At 39.6% G+C, this 18398-nt stretch overlaps 3 protein-coding genes across 4 annotated transcripts in view; 2 read left to right on the top strand and 1 right to left on the bottom strand.

Annotated features, from left to right (window-relative positions):
• Positions 1-15145, top strand: part of LOC139111138 (Fanconi anemia group J protein) — a 41505-nt gene extending 26360 nt beyond the window's left edge. For both annotated transcript variants that reach the window (XM_070671260.1, XM_070671259.1), the window contains exons 4-15: positions 6129-6167; positions 12066-12171; positions 12269-12367; positions 12429-12528; positions 12612-12821; positions 12966-13196; positions 13379-13732; positions 13811-14110; positions 14201-14533; positions 14616-14809; positions 14870-14921; positions 15006-15145. In XM_070671260.1, coding sequence (XP_070527361.1) covers positions 6129-6167; positions 12066-12171; positions 12269-12367; positions 12429-12528; positions 12612-12821; positions 12966-13196; positions 13379-13732; positions 13811-14110; positions 14201-14533; positions 14616-14809; positions 14870-14921; positions 15006-15086 — 2099 coding nt within the window. In that variant the 3' untranslated portion in view covers positions 15087-15145. The remainder of the gene's footprint in view (positions 1-6128; positions 6168-12065; positions 12172-12268; positions 12368-12428; positions 12529-12611; positions 12822-12965; positions 13197-13378; positions 13733-13810; positions 14111-14200; positions 14534-14615; positions 14810-14869; positions 14922-15005) is intronic.
• Positions 15134-16508, bottom strand: LOC139111140 (coiled-coil domain-containing protein 86). Its single transcript, XM_070671263.1, has 4 exons — positions 16412-16508; positions 15723-16075; positions 15395-15599; positions 15134-15316 (listed from the first exon to the last, which is right to left on the bottom strand). The coding sequence occupies exons 2-4, from the start codon at positions 15887-15889 to the stop codon at positions 15236-15238; spliced, it is 453 nt and encodes a 150-aa protein (XP_070527364.1). The 5' UTR covers positions 15890-16075; positions 16412-16508; the 3' UTR covers positions 15134-15235.
• Positions 16202-18345, top strand: LOC139111139 (protein HGH1 homolog). Its single transcript, XM_070671262.1, has 9 exons — positions 16202-16273; positions 16341-16466; positions 16569-16787; positions 16912-16960; positions 17032-17265; positions 17340-17624; positions 17715-17876; positions 17952-18148; positions 18292-18345. Exons 2-8 carry the CDS (start codon positions 16379-16381, stop codon positions 18055-18057), a joined length of 1143 nt encoding a protein of 380 aa, XP_070527363.1. The 5' UTR covers positions 16202-16273; positions 16341-16378; the 3' UTR covers positions 18058-18148; positions 18292-18345.
• Positions 18346-18398: the final 53 nt, after the last annotated feature.

The raw sequence follows: 18398 nt of genomic DNA, 5'->3' as shown, positions 1-18398 counted from the left end.
TTTTATTTATCTATTATACACCTATCAAGAAAGTAAATTATTACCCGGCATCTGGCGTCAGCTAGATTTTGCCGACTAGTCGATAATGGTGCTCGCGGAAAGTGAGCAGCTTTCGAGCACGAGGAGTTCTTATTCCCGAAATTAAACGACGGCGGTTTAGACCTGCAACCCTACAGCCAAGCTTTTATTTGATTCGCTATGCGACAGCCAAGATAGCCAGAGCGGCGCCGAGCATGGTGCTCATCCGAGCTCCCTCATGCTCGCGGATGCGGTCTGAAAGCTTTTTCGCCGCATAGGAAGAGGAGGAGGGACGAGATAGAAGAGGGATGAGGCGGCGGCCGGGGGTGGGCAGGCGGGTGATGTTCCATCATGGGGAATGAAAATCAGGGGCCCCCTCGGGGCTTGGAATTAAAATGGCTGTCACACGCAGCCGGGGGTTGTGCTCTTCCTGCGGAAAACCTCGGCGAGAGGAGGAGGAGGAGGAGGAAGAGGATGAAAGGCACCCATCCCCGCTGCCGCTTGCCACTCTTTAACCACCCTCTTCCTACTTCTCCGACATTTTTTGTTACCTTAGTCTCTCTTTCCTGCTGGCTGTCCGTCTTTCTCTTTTTTAATCCGTTTCTGCTCCTATCGGGATTTCCTTTCCCTTTTCCCTCTCTTTCTTTCTCTCCCTCTTTCTCTCTCATTTTCAAGACGAGAACCTGTCGTCCGCCGTTTGATCGACACCGATATTCGATCGCTCGCGGTAGCTTCAGTTATAGAAGATTTGTATCCGGACGTTAGTTAACGAGACGCGAAGTTATCGAAGTTAAGTACGTAATTACGCTGGAAAAATCCGAAGAGTAACTCTTGCCGCGAAATATTTTAATATCTAAATTGTGGTTACATTTTTTTTTATGAACTCTGCAATTAAGAACAATGCTCTTCTCACGAGTTACGTTTCGCTATACGTATATCAAAAATATTAAGATAAATATATTAGCGATTGTATTTAAAGACTCGTATAATTTTCGAGAAAGTAACGACATTAATTTTTTTGTTTTATGTTGAATAATTAAAGTCGATAATATATATTAATAAAATTTTCAAGATATTAAAGTTCATGCAGTTCTTTTATAACTACTATTTTAAAACACCCGGTATAATCTCATCGTGTTTCCGTTGTAACCAGTTTCTGCGTCGTCGAACCAATCTTGCCAAGGGTGCGTAACTCCTATAGCGTTCCCCCCTGTTACGCCCCACCCTTCCGTTGGCCCCCGAGGGGATCGAAATTAAAATGACAATGAGGGCAGATCCGAAGGGTGGCTAAAAATGCGTACCCTTGCCATCGTCCAATCAGCAACGAATCCCACGACGCCATCGCGAACCTTTCCCCTTCTGCCTCTTTTTTTTTCTTTTTTTTTTCCTTTTTTTCTTCTACGGCCCTTCGCGTCCGGAGAAATGCCACGAAATGAAAATGCTTAAAGCGCGATGATCCTTCAGCGAAATCTCCAACCCCTTTCGCCTTCATTGCCCGTAGTCTCTTGGAAAAAGTTTTCAAGTAATCGGTCAAAATTGAAGAGCAATTTCCACTCGGTTCAACAATAGCGATCGTTAGCGTTGAAAAAAAATAATAAAAATAGTATTCTCGCGATGTGCGAAATAGCACACTTTTAAAAATCGATTAACGTTTAATATTTAATCATCACTCGCGGTTTATCATATGTATTACGCGAAATAAATTCCCATAATCACTACTATTTGCTTTTGCCTACTAATTTCCACGTGTAGGTATAAACTAATAAAATTAATATACAATTAACAATAAGTAAATTAAGTTTATCTATTCGAACATAAAGCAAATTTCGTTACTTTCTCGTAAAGCGTTTATTACTTCATTTAGAAGATGACATAATTTTATACGCGGCTTTTATTTTCTTTTTTTTTTTTTTTCTTTTTTAATTTTACTCTCCTGTTTTTTTAACTACAGGCATACGTGATGAAATGTACGTGAAATTTTAAAATTGCTAAAAATGCGCGAGGAAAGATGCGGCGAAAAATGTATAATCGTGCTCGAAAGTATACGCAAATATTTTTCAATCATACAATGAAAGCATGGAAAAGATGTAACGACGCGCTTTTGGCGCATAACCCATTGATTTCTCACCTAGCGCGTTTGGATATATCCATGAATATAAAAACGCGATTCGTATTCGCATGAAACACTGATTTTGCAACTACACTTTTTTTTTTTCCAATTTTCTGCACCCTCGAGTGTTTCGATAAAATAATACTCGTAACCATAAAGCTTCTCCGCTGCACGTCAATCGTTTCGTTCAGCTTGTTTAAAGGCACCGTATCGGGATTGTATTTATTACCTTTATCGAATTATATTAGTTAGCTTGTGTTATTAAATTAATCGAAATCTAGGTAATTGATACGCAATTAAATAGAAAACTTATGATTTATTTAATTATCAAATATTTACTAAAAAATTTTAATACTCGGACACAGGCTTACACATGCGTGTCCGTGCATTCGTACGTATGCGCGCGAAATTACGCAATGTATTAACGTTCGATGATCGCCGCCGTTGCTTCCAGTTTGCTCCATTCTTTTTTTTTTGTTTCCCCGCTATTGCGTCGGCCGCAGGAAAGCGGCACCGGCGAAAGATGCAGGCGTAAGAAAAAAAAAAAAATAAAGAAGTGAAGTTGACGGAAGGGTGGAGGTGGGGAAAGCGGTGCAGGACCAAGGAACGAAAACGATATCCCATCGGCACGTGCACGCGGTTAAAAAGGTTCACGGGGGCTTCGCCGCGCCGGCCGCGGCTCGGCCCGGTAAAAGCGGAACCGGCTGTCGTGATACGGATCTGACCAATCATAAAGGCCGCACATACACGCGTATAATAGCCACTCATTCATCCATCCAGGGCCGCGCAGCGGAACAAAGGCGGAAATTAGTCAGGTTCGTTATGCTTATTAATTGACTGACATTTCCGTCATATTATTGTACGGCGAATCGGAAACTGCTCGCTCTCTCGTAGGCCCCCTCGACAGAGAGACCGAGGCCTCCCCGGCTTCTCTACGCGCGTAGCTGTTTGCTACAGGACGTAGGTTTCGTTGAATGGACGAAGTCAACGATCTGAAAGAAACGTGCCGACGCTTTCGTGGGTAGCTTCCGCGGTCAGATTCAGATTGCGATAAGATTGCAAGAACCGATCCGATAAGTGCGCGGTATAATGCGTGATAATTGAAGAAAAATTGTATTACATGAACATTGTCATTTTTTTTTTTTTAGGTGAAATCGTTATACGTCTTACGATTTTAAAAGGAACACGATCTCGATATGGAAAATGATCTTTATCCTTCGGTAGAAATAAATCGAGTTTTGCATTATATTCCGGGAAATTTTATGGGAAATAAAAAAAAAATTGGGATAATGTTTAGAATTAATAATAAAAGAGTTTGGTAACGTTTTTAGGGACGAAATCTTTTACGGACGCTTCCGGAAATTTTGACGGCGAGGTAGGGGATTTATTGCGTGATATTTAGCGATAATTAATACGTACAGATATTAATTATTAATTAACGAAGCCCGTTTATTAGCGATTGCACGGTAGAAGGTGAATGTTACGAGCGAAATAGATAAAAGAAAATGGTGCGCGAACGAAACGCAAGATGCGACTAGAACGAATCCCAGAAAAATTGCACATAAATGAGAAGTTTTTCATATAACGCATGTTAACGTATAAAAGGCACAAAAAGATATGACGTTACGGTATCTATGCTCTGGGCGCTCAAAGAGAAAGCATCCGTGTACGAAAATCCCTTTTTCGTACGCGTGCTGAACCGTTATCATGTTACGTCTAAATATCCTTTATTCATATCGTTAACCAACGTGCAAAAAATATCTGGAATCAAATTTTTTCCGACGGCAAATCTTTTTTTTTTTTTTCTTTTTTTTATCATTTTTAACGAAATGTTAATTAGATGGCGGAAAGATGGTTACACGATGATACAAATTCATGGGTTTTTTTTCTCTCGTGTGTGACAAATAGCTTTTATACGCAACGTCGCGTTTCTTTTTTTTTTTCTTTTTTTTTTTTAAACTGCCGTCTTTCGACACACGATATCTCGTTATCCGGTCCCTGCGAATGTGGAGAAAAATCGAAAAATGCTGGTATGATATATGAGGGGATAAAGCAATTACGTGTATTCACTAATAACGATGCCCGTAGTATGCTATTCCTCCCTCTCTGCTCCGTTCTCGTTAAATATAAGCGGGTCGAAATAATGATTCTCCGTCCTAACAACTATAAAATTGCATCGCTCACGTTAAGCATATTTAAAAAAAATTATTTCTATTTTCTCTCCCGCTAAAGGGTTTAAAGTCACACGCACGCACACACGCGCGCGCGCGCAATTATATCGTACAATACTAAATGTATATATAAAAAAAGAAAAAAAAAAAGATAAAACGTTTCTATTTTTATTTGCAATAACTTGTACGTTTTAAACGCCAGAAAGCTTTCTCTAAACGCGCGATATTCCATCGCGTATTCATTTTATGCACCCCTCGCGAGAAATTGGAAAATGGCGACCGGCCGATTCTGAAAAGGGGTGAAGGGCTCGTGTAATGGAGCTCGGGGATTTCTTAATGATGCTGTCGTTGCTAACGCTGGCTCTGCTATGTTTATCCTATACGAAGGGACGACACACGTGATAAAGGAGGGGGCGTATCGGCACCGATGTGCAGCTGTGCCCCATATCATGCACCTATATTCTTGCGGAGGGTGGTAAGCTATAACGGTGAGGGAATAATGCCACGGGGGTGCCGGAACGGTTTCATTACACGGCTTCCCGAGGGATAATATCCCGGGATATCTCTCCGCGGTCGACCCCACGGGGGTGAAATTCCGTGCCATCAACCCACCTCGCATGGGAGATGAACCCTCTGTGTGGCGACCCCTCAGTGAAGGAACATCAGCCTGAGCAACCCCTTTGGAGGCAGAGCGCGTTCGCGACCGGGCATGGGAGGAAATTGCAGCGGCCAGACCACACTGGGGCAAGGGATCGCCATGCGGCGACAGAAAATGGCCGATGGCCTCGTGGCGATCGCAAATACGAAGGCGCTATTTTAATAACGGGCTCAGTGAGAACGGGTTACACCGTTTCTGGCGTGTCTATTCTCTCTCGAAGCTATAGAAAGAACGATACGCAATGAAATCACAGTAACATAACGGGCACTATTATTCGTTTCCAACTTCCATTCTCTTTGTTCCTAGATGAGATTTTTAAAGTTGAAGGGATATGCTCAATTATTTTATTTTTAACTGGACTACAGTCCTACGGGATTATTTAACAAAAATGATTTAAAAAGAAACAAAAAAAAATAAGTAAAAAAAAAATGAATGAGAGAAGTTTCGTGAATTGATTTCATATTGACGTCTCAGATTTTTTTTTTCTTGTTGGTTTTTTTTCTCTTTTTTACAAGTCGGTACCCTTTGAAGCTGTCGTGCGTATATTGTCTACCTCGATACCATTATATCGCGATCACGCTCGCGCGCATTGCGATTAGTATTTAATGCACACAATGTATAGGAAAGGGTCCTTTTTCCCGTATCAGATGCGGGGCGGGCCTTAGACCAGTTATTAGGCTGCTGACAGGCCCGTATAATCCGACTGCTTCTTGTAATGTACAGAACGAAAAATATAATACCTATTAGCGAGGATCTTTTCAACGCGGCCCGTGTTGCCCTCGGGATTTTTTCTTTGCCTTTATTTCTTCCTTTTTCTCGCATCGGCCGCGCGTTGGTTCGCGCATAGTAATTTTCATTTCTCCCTTTCCGCACGCTTTACGTTTGAATCCTACATCGGCAGCTCGGTCGACAGTAAAATATAGGTCGGAAGACAGTCTGTCTTTATTTTTATGATCTCGCGATATAAAAAGAATCTGAGCAAGACCGTTCGGTGGGAAAGACACTGATCAGAATTAATAATTTATTACATAATTGGATAAAGCTCGTCTACCGTGTATTTTTTAATAGATTTCTGTATTTCTTACGGTATTATTTTATAAATTTTAAATAACGTCAAATTGCGAAAAGTTTCTGTGGTATCTTGATAACATTTGATAATTTTCTGTTGCAGAGAAAATACGCCAAGAAGAAAGCAGTGCAATAGATGCAGGTGAGTCTAGCGGAGAAATACTTTTCTATTTTTTTTTGTCTTTTTTTTTTTCTTTTATAATATTATTTATCGTCAATATAATCGATCGACCAGTAATGTCGCTAAAAATTTCAACCTGTTACGTTTGAAACACGGTCGAATAGAACGACGCTGTTTGTTAATGAAAATGTTGCCGAGTTGGTCGAAAGCGAAAGAGATTTCCGTCAGTTTTACGTGGTTTAGTGAATACATTGTATCTTCGGACACGAAACGAAACGTTGCGCGAGCGTTCCAGGTGTCTGCTCCTATTGTAGCTGGCGATACTCGAAAAGCACAAAGCGAATATGATGTAACATAATTCGAGCAGTTCAAGCGCGAAGACCCGCCGCGGTTATTATATTTAGTATAGCATCCCTCGATCTGTTGGCATCTGCCCGCGGCGGGCTTCTTTATCGCGAACGAGAGGGATACTCTCAAGAATTTTAACGTGTAATGACGTTGACGAACATGCATGCAATCAATACCATTTCGCTGTTGAAAGATTGCGCGTTTTCCATCGTAATCGTTCACCGACGTTACTAATACTTTATCTGATTTTAATTAATTAAAGTTAATTACGTCGCGCGAAAAATATATTTTCTTTTTGCTCAAGTATATATTTCTTTAATACTTGAAGAATTCCAGCTGAATTTTCTTCGCATATTTAATGATAATACGCGGAATGACGTACAATCTAAAAAATAAAAAAAATTAGATGACCGTTTTAATTAGTGATAAAACGATTTACGAATGCCGGTGTCGGGAATAGATTGTAAAAGTGAATTAAACGCCCTGTCGCAATGTAGACCATAGTTTTCCGTTGGTTAACAATCGCGAGACCGCACCTGAATTTGCTACGGTGAAAATTACTACGTATTCTGGCATAATCAACTCATATATTATTTGTAAATTACGGTTAATGATTATCATTATCTTCGATTCAAATGTAACTAATGTTACATTTGCAACACTAATACGCGCTGTCCATTATTCATGGTACTCGAAATAATATCGCGGCGTGCCCGCACATCTCAATGTCTCTGATCGAGTGCATCGAACTGATATGTAATTCAACAACGGAAATATTTATTCTTTCATTAGCGCGACTTTTTTTTCTTTCTTTTTTTTTTCCTCCCTCTGTAGTTACACGCCGGCGCTTTTCTACAGAACGGAAAGTGTATACAGGGAAATATATCTGTTATTTTTCAGACGCGTCGCGTAGAAAGGGAACATTTAATCCGATTTTACGCGAGAGGTGTAGTATTTTCTCAGCTGACATTCGCAGCTGTGATAAACATTTTGATATTCTTAACTTAATAATTGGCGCACGATGGAATATATTTCCATTACGGTCCATTACGCGGGTTCGAAAAAATCATCGACGCCGAGACCTATCGGCGATAATATTACCAACGACCACCTTCGTCATCATCGCCCTCGTTGTTGCTTGCGACCTTTCATATTCCGCCCCGCGAGGGAGGTGTCGGGGGTTGCGCGGCAGCGCGGCAGTGCGGTAGGGTGAGTAATGTCGGGAAATGCAGCTAACGAAGTTTACGAAGACACTTAACGGAATTACGCCCTCGCTCGCAATGGTCCCCGACATCGTCTACCGCCGCCGATCGTCCTTCCCCGCGCGCCTATCGTCCGAACCCTTCACCCCAAGCGTCCCTTTACACTTTTCCGGCGGCGGGAAGGTCGCGTTAATTACCGACGGAGGCAAGAAGCCGGGGAAACGGTGGCAAGATATTTCGTCCTCGACGCTGAACGTCGATGGTTAGGAAAGTCGGCTATGGGGGCGGGCGACGAAGGACGGCGAGGGGTTACCCGGCGATACGCGGAGGGTAGCCGGAAGTGGGAGCGGGTCGGGAAGGGGTCGGTTTGCGCTGAAGAAGGGTGTTATTGACATGGTGGGTGTCGCGTCGTCGGCCATCTTGGGCCGCCGCGGTCTCCCCGCCGCCGTCACCTCCACCTCCTCATCGTTTTCCTCTTCCTCCCACCGCCGCCGCCCACCCTCTTCGTCGCATTCGCTCTGCTCCCCATCGCATCCGAAGGACATCCTTGTGTTCCCTTGTACCGAGTGACATTCGGGCTGCGTGCCCAGCCTAACCTGCCCGGCGGACGCCCTGGGCCACCCTTTTCGACCAACCCCGGCAACGAGCTGCGAGGGTCCCGGGGGCTGCTTGTCGCCATGGCGACCGAACCCTCGCCCAACCCCCTCAACCAAACGCCGATTCCCTATCCCTCGGCACTTCGCTACCCTCTTCCGCCACCCTTCCTCGTCGCGCGCGTCGTTCACGCTGCCGTCGCCAAAGAGTCTTTCGATATCCTGGCGTCTCTCTTTGATGGCCCTCTTCTTTTCCTCCTCGTGCTTTCCTTTTTTTTCGGCATTTTTTTTCCTTCTCCTCCTTCTCCTCCTCCTCCTCCACTATTTCTTCATCTTCTTTGTTGGATAGCTAATATACCAATCTTCGTTTTTTGAATGTTACGGCTTTTTTTTTTTTTTCTTTTATTTCGTCGCAACTTATTTTTCTCGGTTTCTTTATTATAAATATTTTATTCGAATTTTTATTACCTTAATATTTTCGTAGTGTTAATAACGCTCAAGTCAAATTGTAACTTATTTAGTGGAGTATCTCGCGTTTCTATTGGTTTTTCTTTCCTTGTAACTTCCGTGGCCTTTGGTATTTTTAATTTCTTAATTTTATTTCAACACAGTGTTATCTTTTATATAACGTATAACGTAATTTTTTTCCGCGCAACATTAACATCGATAAAATTTCGGTATCCAATATCGATAATTAATGCCTAGGTAATAATATTTTTTTTCTGTATTGATTAAAGAGAACATTGGCGTTCTGTTCAAAATGCAAGCTGCAGTTTCGATGTTACGCGAATTTAATGGTCCGCATCGTAAAAAAATGTCTGGCGGTATTTGAAATTGGTTAGCTGGGTGGCGTTAATTCCGCTAATTATATCGAGGAGCCGATCTCCGCGGAACTGCACGATCTTCCTTTTGTCGGAGGACCCTTTATTAAACATTCTCGAAGGTACAAAGTTGCCTACCCTTGAATCCCGCGGAATTGGCGGATATTAGGAAGGACTCCGCCGTGGCTTTTGTCTCGTTTAGCCACAAAGTTTCACGAAGCACCACAATCCCGACCAATTAGCAACGATTTCCTAAAATCAAGCCGTAACCGCGAGCTAATTGGCACTTGACATTCTCAAACTCACTCCTTCGTCTGTCGCGAGAAACTCTTAAACCGCAATCATCGATGATAAATGCAGCAATTAATTGTATGCCTCGATTAAAAGAACTCCCGGCCTTTGAGAAGATTTATATACTCCGGTGTTTTCGCGTACTGCATTCCAGCGTTCTCTTTTTTTATTTATTTATTTTTATTTTTTATTTTTTTTTTTTATTGTTAAACGTGAAATAGATCCGGTCAGTTATATCTGTAGGGTTGTGGTTTCTGCCGCGTTTTATTGGAACTTTTATTTATATCGCAATTGTCCTTTTAGAAAAATCAAACACATAATCATTAATATTCAAAAGGATCGTCTGCGTGGGTGAAATTTTTAGCGTCCTAGGCATTCGCGTTAAAAACAAAGGCGATATATATTGGGAGCCCGGAGTATCGACATTTCAATAACACCGGGGTAGCTGAAAGACAGTACTCGGGCTGTGTGACGGAGCGTTGGAACGAACTCGACAGAGATATACGTTTGCTGTGCCAGCTGCATTGCGGCAAGACAGAAGACGTCTGTCATCGGGGAACGATGATCCGTAGAAGACGCTTCAGAATTGCGATTCTGTAAATGCGCCACGCGATCGCGTCGTCGCGACGGCCAGCTGCGGCTTTAAAATACGGCGGTGAATGTAGGTGATCGCGGAGTGACAACGATTCGATTAATTAATGCCAGTGAAAGCGTCGAGTTCATATCCGAGTCGAGTCGGTGCGCGGCGATAGGACCGGAAGCGTGCGTTAAATGTGTATAAAAAAAAATAAAATAAAATAAAAAAAAAAAAAGAGCGAGAGGAAGAAGTGCAGCCTTTATGTACGCGAATCAACTGTTTATTCAGCATATAGCGAAAACGAGAGAAAGAGGAGAAAGAGACGGAATGAGAGTGCGGCGGGAGGGACCAGGCGAGGTGAGCCTGCGCGGGGGAGGAGGGAATGCAACAGCAAGCGCGAGTGATCGACGTGAAACGAGTTCATTCATGCTTGGATGTTGTAATCCTGAATGGACGTAGAATGGATCGAAGCTACGCGATTAGATTGGGCTGCGTGGACCGAGTTGATATATATACATATATATTTATTTATCTATTTTTTTTTTTTTTTTTTTTGGTATTTGAAAGATTCATTCGGGTGATTTTTATATGGAAAGATGACGTAAATTATTCTGACATAAAGACTTGTCTATCTGTCTATCTGGTCAAATATAACGCGCGGTACTCGGCCGTTCGATGATATCGAGTGCGATTTTTAGAATTCGGATAACGCGCGTGACGCGAGACGAGATGGGTCACGATTAAAAACGTCGATCGCGACATTCTCCTCGCGAATTGTGATATTAATTTTTACGATCGACTCCCAGTGTCGCTCGATTATCCGCGCTAAAGCCCCCGGAATCGTGGGCAAGGTTAAAAGGGCGCTTCTCGTCTCTCAAGGGTGCGATAACTTTCAGCGCCGACTGTATCGCTGGATGATGTATCCCCCGGGGGTTTTCTCCCCTTGGGTGTTGGGGTGTGTTTCGTTGCCTGGCAACGACACCCTCGAAGTCCGCGCTCTGATTGGCCCCGTCTCGCTTTTCCTGTCTTAGTCTCTCTTCTCACCCCGTCGCCAATCAGGCTTCCCCCCTTCACCCGAGCTACCGTACCACCCGTTCTGTGCTCTCGCCCGATGGAAACCGCCGTCGTCGGGGCGAAGTGCACACACGGGCGCGCGTGCAGAGAAAGAAAAAAGAAAAAAAGAAAAGAGGAAAGGAAAAAAAAAGGGGGGAGAGGGAAGAGAGGAAAAAAAGAAAGAAGGGAGGAACATGCTGCAACGCGTCTACACGAACAAAACGCGAGGAGGGAATTAGAGGGTAGTTCGGCGCGATGGCGCGACATCGGTACATACACGGTACACACGACGAAGCGACATAATATCATTTCGGATAAATAACACGAATCTTTTTGTCATTCCCGTATTGTACGGAGGGTGCCGTGGGCGCGATGAAAAAGTGCGATCGCTTCTTTAGAGCCTGGTCGAACCTGACTCTTTGCCTGGATTTAATTCCTCCTAATAACGCGCGTCTCTCCGTACGTTTCTTTTAATCGCGAACGGAAAAGCCGGCGCGTATCGCCGGGATAGCTTCGTCGAAACTTGGAACTAGTTTCGCGGGATACTGGAATCTTATTTGCCGTAGATTCATCCGTTCTAAATCCGATTACGAGTAAACCGCCGTTTCGTTGGCTCTCGATGTCATTGAGAGTCATTTCTATTTTTACGGCCCCGTAAATTGTACGAAAGGATTAAGAGCGATTCCATTGGCTTCCTTTTCAATGCCTCCTTCGAGTAGCCGGCTTGTTGTCGAGACTGCACAGCGCTACGGGAGGATTAAACCTTCCTATTGATCCCGTTCAATGGATTCGTGCCCTTTCACGTGCCAGCATTCGTAATGTTTTGACATCCTTTGCGCTCGTCTCTTCACATCTCGCCTCCCCGATGCTGGGAAATATATTTCCGTCCCTCTAATGCGAAATTCGATAATAACATTGACTTTCTTCTACGGGAAAAATTATTTCTTTTTAACATGTAGGTCTTATTTCTTTACAGGAAACTTTTTTTTTCATATAATGTACGGTAGTAAACTAATTGGTTTTTGTTTTAATAGAGAGTTCTTGTTGCGACAACGATAAACCCGTAGACGATAACTTCTTTCTCAACGCGTCGCAGTGCGTTAACAAAGACATTTGCGATAAAACTTCGGTCACAAATAAGTAAGTGCGTTATTTAAATGTTTCAGTATCGTATAATATTTCTCTGAATGTTTTGCCTGCAAAGGTGAGCGTTACAATTGAATATTCGTTTTCTTAGATCGCGAAAAGTACCGAAAATATATTACGGAACGAGAACTCACAAACAAATCAAGCAGGTAGTCAGAGAATTTAAGAAGACAGCTTACAGACACAAAAGGTGAAAAACTGGCGTAGTTCGGTTTAATTAAGTAAGCGTATAACGAGTAATTTTTTTTTAGAATGACCATATTGAGCAGTCGAGAGCTCACGTGCATTCAGAAAACCGTCAAGAATAAGAACAAGAACGATCTATGTCACGAACTGCTCGATCCGCTAAAGGTTTTTCCAAGTGTTATAAATATTCGTACTTGCGAAAATTGCAAGCTACATATTTGCGTTAACGAAATTATTTTTGTTCACAGGGTAGAAAGTGCGAATATTATAACGAGCACTCTAAGCGAAAAATGAGAGCATTTTGGTACATGAAAACGCCTTGGGATATCGAGGACTTGGTCTCATTAGGGAAAGAAAAGAGGACCTGTCCGTATTTCGGCGCGAGGTCCTTGATGGGTGACGCAGATATCATATTTTGTCCTTATAACTATCTCTTGGATCCGTATATTCGTGAAAGTGTAAGTATAAATACCTGATAATCCAGTATTCGAAACTAAAGAAAATGTAAATAATTGTAATATTAAATAATCCTCACACGTATTTTTTTTTTTTTTTTTTGTAATTAAATATTGAATAATGAAGTACTTAATTAAATTATGCAGATGCAAATCGATTTGAAAGGCGATATCGTAATCCTTGATGAAGCTCACAATATTGAAGATATATGCCGGAGCGCTGCCAGTGTATCTTTCGGAGATTACGAGATCACATCTGCTGCTGAGGAGTGTCAAAATCTGATTAAAAAAAACTGTGAGACGTATATTTACGAAACTATAGGTACATATCTGAAAAACTTCGTGGAACTTCTTCAACATATACCAATCGAACAGAACGTATGTACTTACGAAATAATTAATTTAATATTAATTTCTGTATTAATATTAATTTTGCGTATCGCTACGTTTATTTAATTTTAATTCATTTAATTTTTTACCCCGGGTTCTTTTTTTACAAATTTTTTTGAAAACCGATAATTGTTATTTTTATTTATTATATATGGAATTATATGTTTTAGCACAATGATTCTGAAAAGGTCAGTCGGACTTGGTTCGCTATGGAATTCCAGGAGTTGCTCAATGTGCACAACGTCGGAAGTTCTACATTTTTTACTTTTCTTAATGCCTCCAACGCAGCCATACGAGATTTCACGATGAATGGAAGGGAAGAGACCTCTCCTGAAGAAATGAAGCCTACTATTACGCGAGACGCTAAGAGAATTCTTGAGTATCTCTGTTTCGCTGTTTCGCGAGTAATTCAAGTCAATAACCCGTCGAACAGTCATAATTCCGAAACGTCAAATAGTGCATCAGAGAAATATGCTCACGACTATAGGATGTACGTCGAGGAAACGGTTAAAGAAATTAAAACTGTATGTATCAAAAGAATAGGATTTGATTGCGTTATTGTATCAAGCGTCGCATATAACATTTTTTTTTTTTTTTTTTAGACTAAACATGGCTATATAACTACGAAAAAAGCCGATGTACGAATTATGAAGCTGATATGTATGAATCCTGCTGTAGTTTTTGAGCCTTTGACTCGCACCGTTCGCTCTGTAATAGTCGCCTCGGGCACTTTGGCACCGACCACGTCGTTTCAAAGCGAACTCGGTACGGAATTCAAGAAAATAGTCAGTCTTGATCATATTATACCGTCGAATCAAATATATGTGAGATGTATATCACAAGGACCAAATAAAAAACCTTTATCAGCCGTATATAAACAAGTGAACACCTGGGATTTTCAGGTAAAAGAAACCGGATTGTTAATAATTTTATTCTAAATGATATTTCGGATTAAATATTAAACGAAAATGTAATAATTTTTATTTTAATAGGACGAGCTTGGCGAGTTGGTTCTTCAAGTGTGTGACGCAGTACCACATGGTGTATTATGTTTTTTTTCGTCTTACAAAACGATGGACAATATTCATAAAAGATGGAAGAGTAGCAACATGTGGGAAAAACTCTCTAAATTAAAAGAAATCTTTATAGAACCAAAAACTAATGAAGAATTGAAACAAACTATGGATGAATATCATGAAGTGATTAAGGAATCATCGTCTGAGGGACGTTGTGCAACATCTGGAGCTATCTTGTTTGCAGTTTGCAGGGGAAAAATAGCGGAAGGAATTGACTTCAGTGATAACGAAGCTCGTTGCGTAATAGCAGTAAGATTCTTAATTTTTTTATATTAATATAAATTTGTATATTAATACTCTCGCAGTGTTTTAACTTTTTTTTTTCTATTAGGTCGGCATACCGTATTTTTTTAAAAACAGTTGCATAAAAATGAAGATGGAATATAATGATTGGAATAAATCAAAAGGTTTGCTATCCGGCAGTGAGTGGTATACTATAGACGCATTTAGGGCAGTAAATCAAGCAATAGGTCGTTGCGTCAGACATAAAAATGATTGGGGTGCTGTACTATTAATAGATGAAAGGTATGTATAGATATATTGATTTAGAATAAATAAAATACTTACCTTTGACGATTTATATAGGTATCAGCAACCCACAAACATCAACTATTTACCGAAATGGATTAAAAAAAATGTAAGTTTTAATTATTAAAAAAAAATATATCGTTAATTATATTTTATAAACCATTTCACTTACAACTTATTATTTATGTTGCAGATAAAATCTTACTCTGATTACGATCTAGAAATAGAACTTCAAGATTTTGTAGCGCTACAAATTGCACGTGAGAAAGGATAAAAATGTTGAGCATTGATATTTTACTTTTTAAGTTTTAAAAGCTTGCGTACCGAACAAAGAACTATTTTTATTTAAAGTAAATTGTTTTATAAATAGTTATTATGTTATACACTTAATTAACTGCACTATCTGTATGATTTTATTCAATATTACATATTAGTTGTGTCTCTTTTTTCAATCATTCTCAATTGTTTCTTTTTCATTCTTTTTATTTTTGCAGTATTTTTAATCTGAAAAGAAATGCAATGAAAAAGATTTATAATATACAATAAATAAATGTTATATAAATAATATGGAAATTTACTTACAACTTGTACAACTTCACTCTTTTTTCTATTTTCTTCTGCCCTTTTTAAGTTTTCTCTTCTTCGTTGCTTCTTTGCCTCCTTGTCCGCCTGTTTCTGCGCCTTGATTGCCCTCGATAATTCTTTAACGCGTTTCAAATCTTCTCTCAATTTTTGCTTTTTAGCTAACGACAGTCGAATTCCACGCGTTTTAATTATAGATGAAAATCTGTAAAAAACATTCAGATATTAGTTTAATTATTTAAGACTGTTAAAAAGTATATTCAAAATTTTTCTAAATTAATTAATCAATATTAAATTAGTTATTAATCTGTAATAGACCGTAACTTACTTTGTTTTTTCTTCCTTCCATACCCTACCAGACTTTGGTTTACCTCGTGGAATATTTATTCTCTCACGTTTCTCAACATTAGGCGACGATTTTGGTGCGTCTGTATTTTCTGTCGGTGACGCATTCAAAATATCTTCCATACGCGTCACTTTTTCATCGCTCGCCATTATTTATTATAAGATTTGTTACAAGTAACGTGAGTGAATGCTATCCTAAAATACTCGAGCATGTAAACACATGCTTTCATCGAGGTTAGATTCATCATATGAGCGAACGTCGTACCGTCGCGGTGAAGCGGACGACTAACGAAACGCAATGCCACACAAACTATATTATCGACACTCGAACGATATCTGAAACAATTAAAATAAATTATAATTTAGGACATAATAATAATTTTCGATTTTTGTCCTCGCAACATTATTCGTGTATTTTCTATTTTTACAAATAAATAACATTTTCCGAGCACTCAGCATTTTACTTCACCAAATACTACTAAAAATATTACACAGATGGTGCTGAGTGGTTCCAGCTGTATTGCTTTATTTATCGTGAGTAAAACGATACGATTTATAAGTTTTATAAGACTCCAGATTATTCGAAACTTCTGTGCGATAGGTCACCAGTCGCCAAGTTAAGTATACACGTTGAAAATAATGGTGGAATCTCTGAAAGAAATTTCTAAATACCTGAGTCCAGACACCCGATTCGATCTGCGACTCTGTGCTCTGAACCACGTGCTCCGTATGTATCCTCATGCATTTCACTAATATTTATGAGGTATCTTTTGCTTTACTACGATTGTACGCTTTACAAGTTCTGACAGAACGTTCAAAATTCATGCAGATGTGACGGCAAATGCAGATGGCCGAGAACTCCTCTTGAAACTGCCAGAAATGTTGAAGCAGCTCGTCACTTTCGTCCAGGATTCTAGCGCTCCTATTAGTAAGTGTGCCGCACAAGCGTTGGTTAATATCACTGGAGACGAGGCAGGAACCAGTGCAATACTGATTATTTCGGAGTCGAGTAATGCGACAGAGAATACTGACGAGCAGAATGTGAACGGTACGTTGGCGGATTAAGTCAGACCGCAAAATGGCAAATTTTTAGCATTTGCTGACATATAAACAAAATTATAATATGTAAATGTATAATACGTTAATAATACGTTAAGTACATTTTTCAACAGATTTGCCTGGCCAAGGATTTAGTCGAAACCTAATAAAAATTTGTATGAGGTAATATATCATTGTATGTTTTACTCTTGCTCTTTTTTGCTTTGGATATTTTAGATTTGTTATTTCTACAGGATTATAATGGATAAATCGAGTACACTAGCTGATCTATGCTGCATGATACTTTCTAATATGACTAGACCGTTTCATCTCGTTGACCGAGTAATAATGATCATCGAACAAAGCGGCTACTCTTGGGACGAAATAGTAGCTGCATTCACTGCGAAACAGTATAATACGACAGGCAATAAATTGCATTACCTGGGTCCTGTCTTTAGCAATCTCAGTCAATCGCCACATGTAAGAAGGTATTATTTTAATTAATAATTTTTATACATTTCGTTAAATTATATTTTGCATAGATTAATATGTTTTATTATAGATACTTGATGGATCGAGATCGATGCGTTATTCAACGGCTTCTTCCGTTCACAGAGTACCCTGAGAGTCTGATTAGACGAGGCGGTGTTGTTGGTACTTTGAAAAATTGTACTTTTGACACAGAATGTCACGAGTGGCTATTAAGTCCCGAAGTAGATTTATTATCATACCTGTTGTTGCCTCTTGCTGGCCCAGAAGAGTTTGACGATGAAGATAACGACAAATTGCCAATTAATTTGCAATATCTTCCTGAAACAAAAACTCGAGAGCCCGATCCAGATATAAGGTAAATTACACGGTAAATTACAACTCGGGCCAAATAATACTTTAATAATATTAAAATTAAAGAAATATTAATATTATTATGTTATTTCAGACTTATGCTTTTAGAAGCATTAAACCAATTGTGCGCGACGAAAGCGGCTAGAAAAATATTAAGAGAAAAAAATGCATATGTCATACTTAGAGAACTACACAAATGGGAAAAAGATAAAAACTGCTTATTAGCATGTGAAAATGTCGTAGATATCTTGATAAGGTAAATATTTGCGAATAAAAAGTTCTAATTAATTGTATTTTGTATATAAAAAACTGTTATATCTTTTTATTATAGAACCGAAGAAGAAATTGGCTTAGACAACTTAAAGAAAGTCGAAGTGCCGTCTGAATACACAGAGACATTTCGTAAAATAGATGAAGACTTTATTAGCAATACATAGTGCAAAAATTTATATTATAATATAGATATAATACGCATTGCACGTATAGTACACATAGTACTAATCTAATGAAGAAATTAATATAAAAATGGTAATTTATAACACATTAAGATCTTTGTATTCGCGTTTTTTTTTTTTTTTATATATATTGCACTGTCCCATTTTATCGTTAATAATAAACTATCAGGTCCGACGTAGCATAGAAATATCATTACTTCATTTTTATGCTTACAGGTAGAACTTTATAATTGGAATAAAGTATATAAATAATTGTTACTTTTTAAAATACTTAGACGCTACAATCTTTTATAAGATTAAAAAAAAACAGGTACAAGCAAGTT

Source organism: Cardiocondyla obscurior, linkage group LG22, assembly GCF_019399895.1.
Source record: "Cardiocondyla obscurior isolate alpha-2009 linkage group LG22, Cobs3.1, whole genome shotgun sequence".
Taxonomy (NCBI): Eukaryota; Metazoa; Arthropoda; class Insecta; order Hymenoptera; family Formicidae; genus Cardiocondyla; species Cardiocondyla obscurior.
This window is presented reverse-complemented; position numbering and strand designations above follow the sequence as displayed.

Bases quoted from the DNA above. Each gene is read 5' to 3' on its own strand.
- LOC139111140 (XM_070671263.1), bottom strand. From the start codon at position 15,889: ATGGCGAGCGATGAAAAAGTGACGCGTATGGAAGATATTTTGAATGCG. The intron at 15,600-15,722 runs GTAAGTTACGGT...TGTTTTTTACAG, and splicing joins TGGAAGGAAGAAAAAACAAA to ATTTTCATCTATAATTAAAA. The intron at 15,317-15,394 runs GTAAGTAAATTT...ATTTCTTTTCAG, and splicing joins AGAGTGAAGTTGTACAAGTT to ATTAAAAATACTGCAAAAAT.
- LOC139111139 (XM_070671262.1), top strand. From the start codon at position 16,379: ATGGTGGAATCTCTGAAAGAAATTTCTAAATACCTGAGTCCAGACACC. The intron at 16,467-16,568 runs GTATGTATCCTC...AAATTCATGCAG, and splicing joins TGCTCTGAACCACGTGCTCC to ATGTGACGGCAAATGCAGAT. The intron at 16,788-16,911 runs GTACGTTGGCGG...ATTTTTCAACAG, and splicing joins TGACGAGCAGAATGTGAACG to ATTTGCCTGGCCAAGGATTT.